The sequence below is a fragment of the Leptonychotes weddellii genome, chromosome 5 (genome assembly GCF_054177405.1).
Source record: "Leptonychotes weddellii isolate Sample4059 chromosome 5, ASM5417740v2, whole genome shotgun sequence".
In the NCBI taxonomy this organism is placed as follows: domain Eukaryota; kingdom Metazoa; phylum Chordata; class Mammalia; order Carnivora; family Phocidae; genus Leptonychotes; species Leptonychotes weddellii.
The window spans coordinates 48,977,822-48,997,473 of record NC_138373.1 but is presented as its reverse complement, the minus strand read 5'-3'; the positions used below and the strand labels follow the sequence as shown (position 1 = coordinate 48,997,473).

The 19,652-nt window shown below is 36.9% G+C and overlaps 1 protein-coding gene across 1 annotated transcript in view; it reads left to right on the top strand.

Moving 5' to 3' along the window:
• The first annotated feature begins 3,103 nt into the window (after positions 1-3,103).
• LOC145721354 (ubiquitin carboxyl-terminal hydrolase MINDY-3-like) overlaps positions 3,104-19,652 on the top strand; it is a 287,265-nt gene continuing 270,716 nt past the window's right edge. Inside the window, exons 1-3 of the mRNA XM_081818904.1 lie at positions 3,104-3,433; positions 15,531-15,610; positions 19,255-19,315. Coding sequence (XP_081675030.1) covers positions 3,340-3,433; positions 15,531-15,610; positions 19,255-19,315 — 235 coding nt within the window. The 5' untranslated portion in view covers positions 3,104-3,339. The remainder of the gene's footprint in view (positions 3,434-15,530; positions 15,611-19,254; positions 19,316-19,652) is intronic.

Sequence of the window (19,652 nt, the reverse complement as noted above, 5' to 3'; positions counted from 1 at the left end):
TTCACTGATTATGAAACATTGAAAAAGGAGTAGGTTTTATGGAAAAAGATGTTTTATTTGACACATAGCAAGTTCAAGGTGCCTATGACACATCCAAGTATGCAAATATTCTGTACCTATTTAATATAGCCAGTCTTGGATTAACATACAATTTGGGACTTAATCTTCTCATTCCATAATGTTAGCACAAGTAAGTGTTAAGTGGCAAATAACCTCTTTTAGTGGTTAGTGAAGAATAATGTGTTAGTGAAGAATAATGCTAAATTATTTGTTTATTCTATATGCTCGACATTCTTTTTCTTCTCACTCTTACCATATATCTTAACTTCTTAGCAGACAATTTTTTAAATCATAGAAGTGGACAGAATCTGAAGTGAATGACATCTTAAGAGATTATCTAAAGGTAGTTCTTTTAATTTATAGATAAAAAAAATAGTATAGTTAAAATGACTCATCCAAGGCCACAGTTAGTACTCACATAAGTAACATTCATATTTTCTTTTTTTAAATTTAAGTTTATACCTCTTAATCATATTCATATTCATAACATTCATATTTTCTCATTCCAATCAAAAGCCTATTCCATTATACCAGTGATTTTCAAACAGTATTCTGCAGAACATAAACTATGTGAGAAGCTCAGTGAATAAAATTGTTCAAATGACTTTTAACCCTGAATACAATCCTCTCTCTCAGAGTTGCAGTGAACAATTAACTTTATTTAACCCAGAATTTAATGATAGAACCCCTTTTCCAGCATGTATTAATGCTAGTAGAAGATGCTTTGGGAAATGATGCACTATGCCATATTTTAGAATGACAATGGTGGGCTTAAATGCTTAGTAGGAAAATTATCCTGCTGAGATGAGGTCAGGCTAATGCAAAGGAAAGAATTTCACTTGTTTGATAGATTTATGCTGTTATTGGAAGATGTAGGGCATATTAAAAAATAGTTTTATGGGGCACCTAGGTGGCTCAGTCGTTGGGCGTCTGCCTTCGGCTTAGGTCATGATCCAGGGGTCCTGGGATCGAGCCCCGCATCGGGCTCCCTGCTCAGCGGGGAGCCTGCTTCACCCTCTTGCACTCCCCCTGCTTGTGTTCCCTCTCTCGCTGTGTCTCTCTTTGTCAAATAAATAAAAAAAATCTTTTTAAAAAAATAGTTTTATTAGTGAGTTATGGGATTGTTTGAGTAACTTGCCTAGAATGTATTAATCATATTGTAGGGTAGGTTTTTTAAAGATCTGATTTTTCTTAGGTAAATAGAATGTAAATACACTAAATTGGGTGTTTGAGGGCTTCCAGTTGGAGAATTCTTCTTTCCATGGTAGTTGCTGGGAACCAGGTAATGAAGTCATTGTGCTTTGTTTGACAGAGAATTTCTGGGAAAGACAGGAAACTAAACACAGAGTTAGGATTTGATGGAGTAATTAATTCTGTTGCTGTGAAGTAGTAAAGAAGGCTCAAGGGAATTAATCATGATGGAAATCTCAGCCCAGTTTTATGGCTGTGCACTGACTTGAATTTGAATTAAAGGGAAATATTACTAATAAAATTTACATATGAACAGAAAGTTTCTGATTTTTTTAGGACTCTCTTTTAGGACTAAAGATCATTCATGCAACCTGTGTACATCTTAATGATACACATAGATGGTACTAAGAAATAAATATGTGCTAAAATATGGAGCAATATACATACTTCAAGGTAAATTTATATAATTTTCAAGTTATTTTGGTAAGAGAAAGGCATTATTGTCCTGTACCAGATATAAATGCAACAAACTTGACTGCTTTCAATATGTATTATGTTTATATACAGTGAATAAGAAAATTTTAAATATTAATTTGCATTTCTATTGTATTTAAGCAAGTTCACATTTTAGACGTTATAACTAATGAAATAAACAACATAAATAATTTAACATTAATCAAATATTCCTTGTTAAAAATATGCCCTGCTAATTAAAAAATCTTAAACATTGCAAATAAAGAATACAACCTAAAAGTGAAAAGGACAGATTTTGCCAGCTCTTTGTAGCTGGAAACTTAGAAAAATCACAGATCAAGAAATATTCTATTTTTAAAATTACATTTTGGAAGTTCAGCCCTTTTTCCCCATATCTATAGATAGTTAATCAAACCTATAGCTACCTGTATAGTAATGGAAAAACAATTGCAGCAAACACCTCTGAACTTAGAGGTCTGCCACTTACATCCTCTATGAACACAGACCCTTCTGTGTCTTGCAGGAAGTGAAATAAACCTATAAATTGTAAACCACCAAGCAAACATTAGATATTTAACTGGACCAGTCAGTACTACTTTACCTGATCCCTCACATGCTGAAAGATAATGAATTTTTAAATTCCAGTAAAGGCAAGTATCATTCCTTCTACTAATACTTATTGATCCAGCAATGTTCATTGCACCATACTAGGTACTATGAATAAGACAAGTCCTTGACTTCCATAAATTTATATCCGTAGTATAAGTAAGTAATTCTTTGCAAATACTAGGATGAAGGTAACGGTCATAAGCAAGTTACAGAGAAGTTACCACTACAGGCTGCTTTGAATCTGTTTCCCTATAAATAGCTTTGTAATTCTGCATTACATCCTGTAGAGATATTTCTATAATGCACATTACACCACACCCTTCGGTAATGTATATAATAGTTGGCTAGACTTTATACGATTTATCGAGGCATACAGGCTGACAGCCTTTACATTATTGGTGGCTCTCCACACAAACATGGATGTTTCCTCGCTGAGACTCAACCATCGTCTTAGAGTGTAGTTCAGTATAACTAATATTACAAATTTTAAAGACTAGGCTATGTTCAGGCCCTAAGGTTTGGTCCTCAGAGCCTACAGCTAAGACCACGGCAGTGCGCCGAGGAAGGTGTTCCTGATTGGTAAAAAACATGCCAACGCCCAGGGAACGCGGCGTGTCTGCCAGCACAAAAGGTACCACCCCACCTAAGGCCCGGGGCTGAGCTCAGAAGGCGGGCGACCTCCCGAGAGGTCCGAAGCTCTTCCTGCCCCCCCACTTCCGCTTCCGGGGAGGTGACTCCGGGGCCCTCCTGGCGTGGGGGGCGGTAGCGAAAGGGGAGCCGGAAGTGGCCCGGCACTTCCGGTACAGGAAACTCCTTGCTGCCGCTTTGGCTGGCTTGACAGGCGCGGTCTTTGCAAGTAGATCTCTCTCCTTTCGTCTTCCTCGCGTCCAACCCCCGATCTCTTTTGCCGCTGCCGTCCCGCAACTCCTGTCTCCGAAGGCGCCCCTTCCCCATGTTCCGGGGCAGGAGTCCTGAAAGCGAAGACCCGCTCGCCGGTACCCCATCATGTCCGAACTGACTAAAGAGCTGATGGAGCTGGTGTGGGGCACCAAGAGCAGCCCCGGTCTCTCTGACACCATCTTCTGCCGCTGGACGCAAGGTACCCTGGCTGGGCTCTGACTTCCAGCCGCTTGCTGTGCCCCCTGTCTTGCCCCGCACTCTGTCCCGGTTGCCCTGCTCAGTTCTGAAACTGGACTTTCTAGAAACGCCCTGCCTGCCTTGGGGGGAGTGGTTGGGTAGGAGAATGGTAACAGCTAAATGGTTACACTGAAGCCCCGAAGCGTCTCTGCCACTCCCTGGGCTGCCCTCCGGCCGGAGAGCAGGGGTGGTTGTTGGGCTGCAGTGTGCGACACTGAGGGTGCGCTCTGTGCCCCGGTGTCAGTTTCTCGGGAAGTGTTGCGGCCCCCTGAATCATTACCCACTAACAAGGCTTCATGATATTTGTGTTTGGATTAATTTTGGAGAGAGCGAAGTCCACAGGAAAGTCAAAGTGGCTAATTCCAGAAAGCAGCTCTGTTGTTTGTATTTTAATTACGTGGTTAGCCGTAGTACTCGGTGTATGACTATCGTGTGGCTTGCTATCAGGTGCTCTCTTGACCCAAAGCATCCCGGGCTTTGAGATGGTTTAGTATATATTACAGTTAAAAGGAAGTGTGGATCATAGCACTTTCTGTGCTGGTCTAATTATCCAGACAGGATTTTGAGTTATGTAAGAAGTTTTATTAATACGAATACTAATGAAATAAAAACTACCATTTATTGAATTTCTGCACTGTGCCAGGCCCTGCGTTAGGTACTTGATGCTAGCAATTATCTGTAATTCTGAAATTATAATAAAACACAGCATTGCACACTATTTAAGGTGACTTCAGAAAGACTGGTGAAGTTAAGTGAGGTTAAGAGCCTTTGGAGTCCGAAGGATTGGTAATGTAAGTATGTAAAACATCACAGGCCAGTAAATAATAGTTATTCATTCTTATTATTAAATCATTTATTTAGAGAATACCTGTTCTCAAAGGATTTGGGGTAATTTTAGCATAGTAAATCCAAGTTCCTACCTCATAGTGTGTATTTTGTAACAAAAATTCGGGGTTTAAGTAAATCCCTTCCTCTCTCCCAGATATACCTCATTTAAGAGCTGGTAAAATTAGACTCATAATGTATTACAGTCAGCTTATTTAGTCCATCACTCTTTTTTTGCTGATCAGGAAGATGAGTGGTGGGGCTAAACAGGACAAAGTTGCACAAATTTATAGAATGGGAGTGAATTATAAGTCTCCCAATTCCTAATACAGCACTATATTCCTTTGCGTTTCCAAACCTTAACATGTAATTAGTTTGGTTCTTTTTACACATTTTAATTACGTCACTGAAGTAATATTTTCTGAAATCTTGGGCTCTTGCATTTGCAGATTTTAAAAAGCTTACTTTCTACTTTGACTTAATTTATCCTAATAGTGAACAGCCCAGAAGTACACAAGGCTGTGAAGGATTAAGAAAAAATTTACTTCCTGTGTAAGTAGTTAGCATTAATTAAGCTTTTACAACATAGAATAAGATAGTATTCAGCCTTGTTTATGTTAATGCTGTGATGCAGATTCCAGGAGAATTCAGAGGCCATTCTAATAATGGTTAAGAGAAGGCTTTGGAACAGGTGTGCTTTGGTTCCAGATTCAAGTTGTTTAATTTACTTAAGCCTCAGTTTCCTTCTCTGTAAAATGCAGATAATAGTAGTGTCAACCTTACAGGGTCGTTGTGAGGATTGAAGGCATGTAAGTCCATTGAGGCACTTAGCACGATATCTGACATACAGTAAACAAGACAATGGAGGTTCTTAAGACTTAATTTAAAAAGCGTTTAATTGTAGGCTAAGCCAAAGATCACTCTCTAGCCGTGACCTGACAATTACAAGAAATTGTTTATTTGATGAATAATCATTATTTTTTTACTTTTATTTTATATTGAAGCATAGAGGATACATGATCATTATTTAAAATACAACTTTATAATGACATTCAAAAATGCTGTGCCACAAGAAGTTCCTTAAGATTCATTCAGTCATTGCCATTTAAAAATAAAGGATTTTTTTTTTCTTTTTAGAGTATGTTTATATTGTGGATATATAATTCCTCATGGTCTTACATTGATCAAGATTTTCAGGTGACCAAATATGTATTTTTAAGTTACCACCTCTGAATCAGAGGGAGGTTGTTACTGGCTTTGCGATGTTAACTGTTGTATTCATTTATTCATTTAGAGACAGAAATCATTGCTAAAGATTGCTTTGGCAGTCATTTGGGATTATGAGAATAGGCACAAGACCTTGCTTTGCTGCATTTGCTTTAATGCATTTGTAATGTGACACCAACTTTGGCTCTATTTTCTAGTCTGTAACTGTGCTTTGACAACTGTAATCTTGTAAGTTTTTGGAAGCAAGTTAAAGTGTAAGATGTTTAGGGTAAATATTTGTAAAATTATGTTTAGGCATATTCCATTTATGAACCCATGTTGATCACATTAAATTTTTTTTTTGATACATTAAAACAAGCTGCAGGAGTTGCTGCAGCACAGAGTTGGGTTTTTTTCTTAATTGATCTGGCAGTTTCAGATAATACGTGAAATCAGTGAGCCACAGAAGTGGCACATAGTTTAATTCATTTGGCAGTTTTAGATAATTCTCTTCTGCAATTCCTTTTTCTTTGTGGAAAAAAACAGGGTTTTATGGGGTTTTGGTTTGTGTGGGGTTTTTTTTTTTTTTTTGCCAGTTTTTCTTTGAAAGACAGTAAGTCACATAATTTAAAGATTTGCAGTTATTATTTTCTAACTTGGAAATTGAGTCTCTACTCCTGCCTCCTTCCCTCCTGCTCAATTGCCTGTGATCATTTTTTAAGAAAAGTGCGTATTTTCTGCCTCTTATTCAGAAGCACCATTTATCCTCGCCCCTTTCCCACAAACTATATCGGTGTTCCTAGGCCTCTGCAGGTTAGACTTGGTAGGTAGGATGGGAAGGCAGACAAATAATAAGCATAGCACCAATGAAGTACATGTAATAGTTAGAAGGTAAAGAAATAGGGAGTTGTGGAATGGGGTGGTGTGGCTAGGCCTTATTTTAAGAGGAGATTTGAGCAAACACTAGAAGCAACTGAGTTAGTTATGCAGTTATCTGAAGAGTGTTCTAGGCAGTGAGAATAGCCATTATAAAAGACTTGATGCAGAGTATTCCTGGCTTTTTGTTCAAGGAGCAGGAAGGAAACTAGTTCAACTGAAGAGGGAATGAGGGAAGGGGAGAGTAATAAAAGATGATGTAAAAAATAATTTTCATACAATGGCCAGTAAAGCCTTATAGGCCATGGTAAGGACTTTGGCGTTTATTCTGAATGAAATGAGAGGTCATTGCAAGGTTTGGAGCAGAGGAGAGAAATGACATGACAAGTTTTTAAACTGACTTCTGTGTTTGAGGATAAAGTGTAGTGGCTTGAGTGAGACAGCAAGATCAAACGAGAGACATTTGCAGTAATCCATTGGGGTAGAGATGGTGGCTTAGACCAGGATAGTAGTACTGGGGATGGTAGCAAGTGGTGCGATAGACCAACTCCCAGCAGAACCAAAATAAGAGTCATCTAGATCTGATAGGAGTAAGTATAAATCTTATTATAAATGAAAACATTTTGACTTACTGGGAATTTGCTTTCTTTTCAGTATTGATTGTCTAGTTCAGTGTTTGGCAGACTTTTTCTGTAAAAGAGTCAGCTGCATTTATTGTTTCTGTCTCCTCTCTGCCATTGCAGCAAAAGCAGCCCTAGATAATATAGGTATGGCTGTGTTCCAAAACTGCATTTACAGAAACAGGTCAACCCCTGATCTAGATTATAAGCTCTGAGAAACCATTTTTTTTTTTCCTTTTCCCCCCCTCTTTCTCCTAAGCTTTAAGTTATTTTATTGTTTAGTGTATAAGTTTAACCCAAGAGAGAGAAACACAATTCCTGTTTATACCAGTTCATTGTTTTGGGGGGCCTCATGGAGGTGGAAGGGGAATGGAGCTGTAGTTGGCTGAAATTAAGAGTTTGGACTTTTGATATAGGACAATTTTTGTTATGTAATATGAAAAAAATAAAATTTAACAACATGATAAGTGAGGGATCAGTTAAAATATAAGTATCAAATGTATTTACAAGTTAATACATTTATTATAATGATTTAACATTTTACCAAAGTAGATGATAAACCAGTATAATTATTATTGTTGTTATTATTGAGAGAGGGTGAGCAAGCATGCACAAGTAGAGGGAGGGGCAGAGGGAGCTAGAATTTTTAGCGGGCTCCCAGCCCAGGGCAGAGCCCAACATGGGGCTCTTTCTCATGACCCTGAGATCATGACCTGAGCTGAAACCAAGAGTCAGACACTTAACCGACTGAGCCACCCAGGCACCCTGATACACCATTATTAATTAATTTTTCTTCCAAAATGAGAATAATGTGGATCATATCACTTCAGAGGTTTTTGTTGTTGGATGCCTCTTATTTCTCTCAAGGATATACTCCTTTCTCCAGCCTACCTGAATCATGTCACCTAAGATCCCGTTCTTTTAAACTTAAAATTTGTAAGCTTATATGACAAAGTTAATTTCTTGGTACTTTGAATACAAATACTTTTGTTTTTTAGTACAAAGTATCTATCATAATATCTTACATTGCATTATGCTTTACAATTTTTGGAATTCTTATTTAATCCTTGCAATAACCCTGCGAGATAGCAAAAGATAAATGTAGTTTTCCTCATTTTTATAGAGGAGGAAACTAAGGCACAGTTCAGATTTGACTCAACCAATATCATTGAGTTTGTAATGACAAACCAAGTCTTTCCAAGGGCTTTGTTTACTTGGGAGCCTAGAATTATGGAGGCAGAAGTTAAAAAAAATGATTTGAATAACGTATATATGCATAGTAAGTCATATGAAAGTAAAAGATTGGAAAATTACAAAGAGGTTCATGGCTCAGGTTTAAATTAGTTATGAGCTATAAAACAGATTTCTATGTAGTACTGTGGAATGTGATACAAAATTATGTATTTAGGATCAGATGCTTTAGATGGCTAATTTCAGATCTAATCAGAAAAAACCATTTTGTGAAAAGAGAATTCCTTTTAAAAGTAGGAGATAATTTGAATATAAGAATACAAGAAAAATAACTATATCCTAAAAAATTAAACTCAAGTGAAACCTTATTATAAAGGAAGAAGCCTACTTGGCCTAGTCCTGTTTTAGCATAGAATACTTAATTTACATTTAGTTGACTTTATTTCATTATAGCCTTTTGCTCATTATCAGTTAGCATACTCAAACATGTATACATAATTAAACAGAATTTGGAGTACAGATCTTGCCTAGAATTCTCGCCATGGGATTTTTATACAAAAGCAACTCATTGTAGTTCATTTCAGCTATAAGCCCCACCCATGGATCTTGAAAACTGCATTACATTATTAGTAATTTTTTTTTTAAAGATTTTATTTATTTATTTGAGACAGAGAGAATGAGAGAGAGAGAGAGAGAGCACATGAGAGGGGGGAGGGTCAGAGGCAGAAGCAGGCTCCCTGCCGAGCAGGGAGCCCGATGCGGGACTCGATTCAGGGACTCCAGGATCATGACCTGAGCCGAAGGCAGTCGCTTAACCAACTGAGCCACCCAGGCGCCCACATTATTAGTAATTTTAAGGAAGGTAAGAATTCATTCCTGATTCATGTTTATTACATATCCCGAATGTTTGATAGATTCTAGTTTTCGCTTCTGCCCTTAGGCCCAACGTCAGAGATCCTTTGCTTATTTCCAGTAGGAACAGAACTGGACAGAGTGGGGGGCCTCTTGGCTTCATCTCTTGTTCCTATGTTGGACCTCAAATTTGATTGTCTTGACATGATAACCAGCACCCTTAGAGCTCATTTGTCCTGTGCATCATACCTGTTTCTCATCCTCCATATAACCTGTCATCATTTCGTTTCTCCCAGGCTGCTACATATCAATGGAGAAAATTGTGGTCAGCATCAATACAAATGCAGTAATCAAACCTTAGCTGAGCCCTCAGCATTTCTCTCAGTTCTTTATCTTGTCAGCTTTTCCTGTTTTTTAGAATTAACATTCTCCTCAGTTCTTTCTCTCTCTCTCTCTCTCTCATTCCCCTCATTCTTAACCAACTGAGCCACCCAGGCGCCCTATTCCCCTCATTCTTATTCAGTAATATCACTTCCTCTTTGCCTATATATTTAATTTAGAAGCCTGCTAAGATTCACTTCTTCTGCTAGGCCAGTGGGCTTTCAAGTTTTTTTAACTTGGGGCCCCATTATACTCAGAAATTATTAAGGACTTCAGTATGAAAAATAAAATTAATGAGACCTGAGGCATTGTTTTACATTTCTGTAAGTCCCTCTAATGTCTGGCTCATTAGAAGACAGCTTGGATCCTCACATTTGCTTCTCTGTTCAATCTGTTGTAATATGTTGTTAGGAAGTGTATGCAGAAAATCCAGCCTCACCAAGATTGTAATTGGTAAGATAGGAGTCATACAACAGCCTTTTCAGGTAATTGTGGATATTTGTCTTTGATACTACACCAAAACTTGACAGTAGTTTCTTAGAGGTTATTTTCAATACGCAATCTGAAACCACATGAATGAATTTTTTGTACTCTGTTAAATTGAAAACCATTGGTTTGTCTTGTACTTTGAATGGATCTTTACCCATGCATTCATTTCTAACAGCATGCATCAGTCATTTGAAAGTTATTGGTCCACTGGTTTATTCAGACATTCCAAATGATAACACATTTCAGTATCAAAAATCACATTTATTACTATCACCGCTGATCTCATTAGAAAAATATCTAAGAATTGAGATGTCAAGTTCACAGTGGTAGATGCAGGTTTTCCAAAATTTTAGTTATGCTTGAAAGCCTGAAATTTTATCACTGGCAAATGTAACTGAAAGTTATTTTTCTTGAAGTATCAGGCTCACTTCATTCACTTCTGAGAAAGGGTTTGCCACATACCCAAGTCTGAATAATCATAGTTTGTTAGCAGCTCTTCAGAATAAAAACAGTGCTCTACAAAAAAGTACTTACAGCTTGCAATTCAGAAAATTACACACATGCTTTTTCTTGAGACAAAGATCAGTCATCATCAAGGTATGTAGCACAGGTGCTTTATGGGTAGTTTCCTTTTTGTCATGCAGAATAGCTTGAAAAAGGACACTTTATTCAAGGTCAAGATTTAATAAAATTAGCATCAGTGAGGGCATTCTTTAGTTAAATTGGCTTTTGTGTATGTGTGTTTGAGAGAGGGTGGTTTTGTTTACTGGTATGGTAACTGCTAATACAGTTTAATGACGCTGCCTTCGTGTGTGTGCTGAGACACCAGCAGTCACACCTACATCTGCTTTTGTACCATGGCTCTGAATGTCAACACAGTGTAAAGGGCAAATAATGTCTTAGTATCCTTATGAGAATTATTTTTACCCCTAGTAGATCCCCTGAAAGAGTCTCAGATTTCCAAGTTTCCATAGACCACACTTTGAGAACCTCTCTTTATCCAGTCCTTCCCCCCTCACCACCCCCAACCACACCACAACTCTAAGACTTGGAGTCTTTAAACTTCCTCTTTGCCATGTAATCACTCTTTTCCTGTATTTAAACTCATGCCCTTCAGTCTATATAAATAATAATTCTTTATCCAGCTACCCTTCAAGTTACCATATTTTTTGCCTTCATTTGTTTAAAAAGTAGTTTGCTTTTACTCTTTCTCCTTGTATTCTGAATCACTTTAAATCACTTACTCTCTCCAGTGCTCTAGATTTCTTTTTTTGTATTCCCAGTGATGTGCTTAATCCAGTGTTTTAATTTATGTTTTTACTCTACTCAGCAGCATTTGTAGCAAGTGACTACTCTTTGCTTCCTGGAGGACTTCAGTGTGTTTTTCTCTTACCTTTCCAGTCTTTGTCCATCTTCGCTGACTCAGCCTCTGCTTATTTTTTAATGTTCCCAACTCCATTATTTTTATTTACTTGTTCTCATTTACTTTGACTGCCAGTGTTGAGGATGATTCAGATTGCTGTGTTTAATCCTAATCCCTGCCCTGAGCTTCAGACCCGTATTTCCCCACTTCTAAGAAATGTTGCCAAATGGTGCTTGAGTGGCCCATTCAGTTAAGCATCTGCCTTCGGCTCAGGTCATGAACTCAGGGTCCTGGGATCAAGCCCGGCATCGGGCTCTCCTCTCAGCGATGAGTCTGCTTCTCCCTCACCCTCTGTGATCTCTCTCACTTTCACTCTCTCTCAAATAAATAAATAAAATGTTAAATAAATAAATGTTGCCAAATGGTTATCTCACAACTGAACTTGGCACACCTAGAAACAGGCTCCCCTGTTATCTTTCCTTGCAACAGTTGAAAAAGCATTTATTGAGCATTAACTATACTAGGAAAACTGGTCAGCAGAACAGGCAAGATACCTGTAAGGCAAATAATAAACAAGTAAACAAGCAATAATGAAGTAATCATAGATTATGAAAAGTACTGGTTATGCTGATGGTAGGAGAGACCTACTTAGGTTTATCAGGGAATATCTCTGAGAAGTTAACACCTAAAATGAGTCCTTAATAATGAGAAGGATTCAGGTTTCTAAAGAGAGAAGGGGAAATGCATATAGAAGGAACAGCAAGCACTAGGGCTAAAGTAAAGACCTTGGGATGTTCTAAAGTCACACGAGAAGCCACTGAAATGTATTAAGTAGGCTATGACAAAATCCGATTTCCAAGTCTGAAATATTCCTCTGGTAACTCTATGGTGAACATATAAGGATGGGGGTTGGGGTAAGTGGGGAGGAATGGGGGCATCTACTTGGAAACTTAACAGTATTCTAGATGAGAGATGACAGTGGTTTGAACCTCAGGGTAGACCAGAGATGGGATAGAAATGGACTGATACAAGTCATGTTGTGGGGTCTTGAACCAAGAGGATCTTGCCTCAAGATGACAAAGAAAGGATTAGCAGGTGTTTCAAGTGCAGGGCACAGTATGTTCAAAGGGTAAGAAACCTGACAGAAAATGGATATTTGAGGACCTGAAAGATGCTCAGCATGCCTGAAGTCCCAAGAGGAAGAGTGGCAAAGGATGAGGTAGGAGATTTAGGTAGAAATCATATCATACAGGACCATGTTAAGAAAACTAAACTCTGTTTATGTCTGGAATTATAATCTGGGCTCTATTTGAGAATTCTCTCATTATAACCAGTAATGGAAATCTTGAGAGTAGATGAGTTACCTAAGGAAAATATATGGAGTGAAAGAACCATAGATCCTAAAGCCAAGGCATGAGGAACATTAGCATTGAAGAGGAGTTGACCAAGGGAACTGAGAAGAAACTGAAAAGGAAAATTTGCAGCAAGAGGGACCAGTAAAGCCAAGGGGCAAAGGTTTTTCAGAAGAAGTCCATGGTCAGCATTTCAGGTGATTCTCTGGAGAGTAAATAAGAAAAGACTTGAGAATTTGCCTGTATTGGTCATTGATGAACTTGGTGAGAATGAATTTGGTGCAGTCAGAGGTTGAAAACCAAATTTGGGGGGTTAAATAAATTATAAGGAGAATAATATTGTAAGGTTGAATAATTGTAAGGAGATTGAGAGAGTGCATATAAGACAAGTAGGTGGGCTTTGAGAGGGTGGTGGTTGGAGTTTTTGGTGGTTTTTTTTTTTTTTTAATGGTCAGCTGGATTTTTTAAATTTAGACTTTACTTTTATAGAGCAGTTTTCGGTTGACAGCAAAACTGTGGGGGAAGCTACAGAGGTTTCTCATATACCTCCTGCGCCCACAACATGCGTAGGCTCCCCTATTAGCGTTACACCCCACCAGGGTGGAATATTTGTTAATTGATGAACCTGCACTGACACATCATTATCACCCAAGGTCCACAGTTTACAGCTCACTCTTGGTGTTGTACATTCTCTGGGTTTGGACAAATGTATAATATGGTTTCACAGTATTTTCACTGCCCTAAAAATCTGTGCTTTGTGTATCATCCCTCTTCCCTTTCTCCCTCCACCAATCCCCAGAAACCACTCATCTTTTTATGGTCTTCATAGTTCTGCCTTTTCTAGGATATCCTATAGTTGGAATCATACAGTATGTAGCCTTTTCCAGTTGGTTACATCATTGAGTAATATGCACTTAAGGTTCCTCCATGTCTTTTCATGACTTTTAAGCTCATTTATTTTTTAGTGCTGAATTATATTTTGTTGTCTGGATGTACCGCAGTTCATTTACCCCCCCATTCAGTTACTGAAGGACAACTTAGTTGCTTCCAAGTATTAGCAATTATGAATAAAGGAGCTGTAAACATCTGTGTGCAGGTTTTTGTGTTTACATAAGTTTCCAACTCTTTACTAAAAGAAATTTGGGTGGATTCTTAAGGAGGATTTTTTGTTTCTTAAATATGTGAGACATGTTTAAGTACTGTTTGAAAGAGAGGGATTGAAAGGTTAAGAGAGCAGAGGTGGGATGGAATGGGCTCCTCTATGCTGTTTCTTATCTCAATTGTTATCACCTAGTGTCTCAAGGTAGAAACTTCAGAATCTGCTCTCATTTCTTTGCCCCACTTGCACATACTCATCAAATCTTAATTTTTACCTAAGAAATACTATTTAGATAGAGTTTCCCCTCTCCATACTATTGTCAGTTTTATTCGGTCGATAACATCTCTGTATGGCTGTTGAAACAGTCTCATCCCCATTCTATTCCTTTAAAAAAGGAAAAAAAAAACAGTATTAAACATATTACAGTTCAATTAGTACTTGTCAGGGTCTGGCCCTTCCCAGTATTAACCTCTTGTCGGCTTTCCCTCCTCCCATTTACCATCTCTCCCATCCTACCCCCATGCTACCCTTAAGCTACGTTAAATTTCCCCCTGCCCCATAAACTTGTCTTGTTCTTACCAAACCTTTTTCCTTTAATAAAGGTAAGTTTTCTGTACCTGAAAGTCATTCCTCATCCTCGTCCTCACAAATTCCTGTTCAAGATCAGCCTCAAAGTCACCTGTTGTGACTTGACTCAGGCAGAGTAAATCGTTCCTTTCTGTATCCATAATACTGTCTTCATACTTCTGTTTTTTGGTTTTTTTTTTTTAAAGATTTTATTTGTTTGACAGAGAGAGGGAACACAAGCAGGGGGAGTGGGAGAGGGAGAAGCAGGCTTCCCGCGGAGCAGGGAGCCCGATGCAGGGTTCGATCCCATCAAGACCTGAGCCGAAGGCAGACGCTTCACGACTGAGCCACCCAAGCGCCCCCATACTTCTGTTTTAACACTCACTTCTTCTTTATTATTTATTTGTTCATATGTCCATGTTCACCTATACTGTTGGCTCCTGCAGACCAGGGACTTTGTCATTCATGCATACGTCCTAGATGCTTGCTGTAGTATTTTATGTTCATTAAGTGTTCGTGGGATGAATGACTGAACTACAACCATTAGTGAAACTTTACATATTCCTAGCGTGTTGGAATTGGAAACGATCATTTTAAAGATAAGTACACAGAGACCTAGGGAGGCGAAATGATTTCCCAACAGTGATACAGATAGTAACTCAGTCCTCTGGACTTCTGGCCCTATGCTGTCTGTAGGAACATCTACTAGTTGCTCTCAGTCGGTGCTGGTTGGGTAACAGTGAAATTGAGATAGAGCTAGTATGAGCACATTCCCTGTCTATGATGCCTTTAATTTTTAGCTTATAGAATGTGACTAAAAGATTTGGTTGAAAAAATATTCTATATGGAAAGGATCCTAAAAATTCTGTTTGAATTCAGTAGATAGACTTGTCTTTCATCAAATAAAGTATTTAATTTAGTATTCTTTTACTAAGGTCCACACTTTATCCCCTTAGTCCACTTAGAGGGATCCCTAGGTGCAAATTTTGTGTGCGCACGCGTGAGTGTGTGTGTGTGTTTACATGCATTTGGGGCACAGGGTGGGAGCATAGGCTCCAGATCTTTATTCAGAGAGTTTCTTGATCCCCCCCAGAAATTAAGAACCACTGTGCCTGAATAAATTGGAGATATTTTGCTTTTGTAATAAGTGACCTTTCTCAAAGCAAAGTACGTTAAAAATTCTTTGGGCTGCTGTTTGAATTACCTGTTTAATCTTTGCTACTTGCTTCCATTTTTAGGGTTTGTGTTTAGTGAAGCAGAGGGATCTGCATTAGAGCAGTTTGAAGGTGGCCCCTGTGCTGTTATTGCACCTGTTCAGGTAACACAGACTGCTTTACCAACTCCTTAGGGGGACATGTTCAGACGTTTCATACTTGACTTTTCGTTTTCTACTGTCTATATGTAATGAGACATGATGAGTTATCTCTTAACTTTTGTTCATGTAAATTGCTATAAATATCCAAAATAAAAAATGAATGCAGAACAGAAGCAGGTTATGCGGCAATAGCCTTTGGACTGTCTTTATTTTCAAGAAAACATAATAGGTGTTCCCTGACCTTCAGAAAATGAGGAATTAATGATAATGACATCTTTCTAATACAGTGATCCTGTCAAGTCGTAATGTTTTATGCTATTGTTAGGTATATCATAGCAATTCTTTTCATTTGTTCTTTCTGTAAAAATGATTTTCCTACAAAGTTGACGATGAATAATATTTTCATGCTCTAAAACCTTATACATTTTTAAAATAAGCTGTATTTACAGTTTTAGACTGTTGGCTTTTAAAATAAAATTAGTAATAACTGACTTCAAACAGAATTTCCAGAATTTTTTAAAAAGGTTTTTTCTTTGGGCAAGGTAGTGTTAATCTGAATATATTTATATATATATATATATGATTTTGAATCCTAACGTATTGTTCGAATTTCAAAGGCCGATTTGCTGCAGATGTTACGTTGTTAAAACCACAAATTGAATTTTCAGTTTACTGTAATACTTAAAATGTCTGAGCAGCAGTGTCACTTCACATCTGTGCTAAGAGAAGCTGGAATTTATTATGTTTTAATCAGCACGTTTTGAAAATACATATTTAATGTGATATTTATTATTCATTGGGCATAAGGAACACATTCCTGAACTGTTAGCTGCAAAGTAAATTTGTCTCAAGCCTTATACTCCACATTATTAAATTAAAAATTTATCTCTGAAGGAGGCAAAAAAATCTCCTTTCATGCCTGATTCCAAAATAGAACCTTTATAGGTCATCATTTTATTTCTTTAAAGGGTAAAATTGATTTTTTTTTTGCATTAGTAGAATTATAAAAAAAAATTAAGAAAAGTTGGAATGTTTGAACGTTGCCTGGGAGTAACTGAATATAAAGAATACAATTTAACTGTAAATTAATATTAGAGTTGTTATACTGTTATGCTGGGGACAGGTTTTGGTTGCTTGCAGAATCTTACTATCTGATTTTGAAGATTCGTTGTCCTGTCTGTGTTTAGATTAGATTATATTAATACTGCCCCTTCTGGGTTTTACTAAAAGTCTATGAATGTTGTTAAATGCAAGGTATACCACAGGAGCTCCCTGTTTTATAAAATTCAGTATATTTCCACAATGATAGCTATTTTTTGCAAGGGATAATTGTAATGTTCAAAGCCCTCTTGTATCTTTGAGGTAGTAATTTAGTTTCATAGTCACATAAATCTTTTCAATCATAGAAGAATTTTGGTGTTTTTTTTTTTTAATATTTCAATGTAAAAGTCAAAACTAAACCATTAAACCTAATGAAGGGAAATGAGCAAGTCTAGATATTAAAACTTTTTTAAACTATAAAAATTAGAACATGGTACTATTGCCAGAAGAATAGGCATATTATGGAACCCAGTAGTTAAAACAGGAGTAAACCACATTATATATAGCAATTTACCAAGAATTTATCACATACTACAAATCAGTGGTAGAATAAAATGAAATTTAATGAATGTCACTGATACGCCTGGTTGCCAATTTGAGGGGAAAAATGAATTTAGATCATCTGATACCATATACCAAATATGTTCTTGATATAATATTTAATCACAGAAAAACTAAACTAATGTATTGTCAACACTAGAGAAAGGATGAGTTCCAGGCTCAGAAAAATATTTGCAGTGAATTAATATTGCAGTAAGTGGATATTGTCTTCTTACACAAAGAACTTGTACAAATTGGTTAGAAAACACTAAAACTCCAGTGGTGAAATGATGTGTATGCAGTCATCACAGGTGGAATAATGATAGACAACCAGAGAATCAAGATGTTCAACCTCACTGGGAATTCAAAAAAGTACAAATAAAACTGTAACTATATTCTATTGGTTACTCTTTCTAATTTTTAAATATAAAATAATTGCCAGTGCATATATGGGTAGGATGGTGCTGGCATATTCATATTACCATATAGTACATTTGTACTTTGATTTGGGGAGGGAATTTACATTATAACAGGAAGCATAATGCAGATTTTTTTTGATGAAATCATTGTACTTCTATGAATCTTAAAAAAGTAATCCTTAATATGGAAAAGGTTGTGTTCAGTAAGTTTTTATAGTAGTAAAAGAAAAAATTATAAACCTAATATACTGTAATGTAATTTACACATGAAACGATGTTTGAGTACATTTTGATAGCTCAGTAGACATTTAGTGATTAAGAATTACAGTTAGGAATCCTGTGGGAAAACAAAAATGGGAAACATAGTCACATACCTGTTATGCTTCTCACTTGCAATAAAAAATAAAACAGGTATGAAAGAAAGACTGGAAGAAAGCATATCAAAATGCTAACAGCGTTCGTATTAGTGGTGAAATAATGGGTATCCCACCTCATTTTTCCCAAATTTTGGAATGTAGTTATACTCCTCAGTTTTATGGTTGTTGCCGTACTGGGGGAAAGTCAGAAACACTTGATTATAGTATTGGTAGATTTTACTTCTATAAGAATGTTGTAGAATATTACTTAGTTTTTTGTTAAAATATTTTGAAATGATTGCTTATTAGGTGGCAGGTACTGTGCTAAGTGTATTACGTAGATTATTTCATATAATCCTCACTGCAGCCTTTTAAAGTTTATGCTATTATTATTTTTAGTTAGTAAAGTAGTGGAACCAAGATGCATACCTAGGTGTGTCTGACTAAAAGCAGTCCTCTTATCGACACACTACTGCTTTCAAATATGTAAGTGAGAAGCATCGAAGTAACGTTTTTCTTGGATCTGCCCCGTGGAAATTCAGATACAGCAGGTGGCACATAAGGGTCTTCATTTTTAATAAACAAGTCAGGTGACGAGGATGGAAGTGGTCCGTAAACTGCATTTTGAGAAGGAAACACTACTGAACTGCTTTCTATCAAATCATTAGTATAACACACTTGACTCACTTAAGGAAAGGTGAGAGGTCAGTTTGTTTTTTTTTAAATCTTGTAACTTTTTTTAGTTAAACCAGAAGTTGGAACTCATAATAAAGTGATGAGACTTGTAGTGATATTCTCATATCACAAATCAGAGCTAATAGAGCAGAACCACGTTTGTATTTTGATTTCTTTTTCCCCAAGGAATCTAAGAGAAATGTAGCCTTTTTCCTGTTTCTAGGGTCTTCACTTTGTGAATGAACAATGAGTTTCTTTATGTGTTATGTTATGCGTCTGTTATTTTGAGTCAATTGAGTCAGTTCTTCTATTTGCCAGAAAATACGTATCATGAAAGAAGAATTTTACGGATCTAGAATCAAGTTTATATAGTAGTATATTCTGAATAATATGCTCAATTACTGTTGAATGTGAAGGGAAACTATCTGAAATTTTTATAGCACTACTTAGTAGATCATAAAGGGGTACAAATTAGGGGTTTTTTTTCCATTTTAAAATAATAGAATAAGGTATGTTTATAATGCATTCTAATAATTATTGCTTTAATTGTGTAAAGGCATTTCTTTTGAAGAAGCTCCTGTTCTCTTCAGAGAAGTCTTCTTGGAGGGATTGCCCAGGTATGATAGTGGTCTTCTATAAACTTTTCCTTCACCTTCTAATTTATAGATGATCTGTGCAGCTTTCAGTGGCAGTAGTTTAACTGAAATTACTTATCTTAAAAAATAAACTATTAACGGGATATTTTTTCTTGAGGTTTATTTTTTTCAGAGTTTCAGAGATTTTCATCAACAGTGACTCCAAATGTTAATATGTGTATTCCCAAATTTGGTTTACCCAGGAGGTCTAAGACAGGATAATAGAACTAAGGACAAAAACCTTTGGCCTCTCACTAAAAAGTGGTGCCATTTCCCTGAACTGTTAAATGATAGCATACCATAAGGAATAGTCATTTGT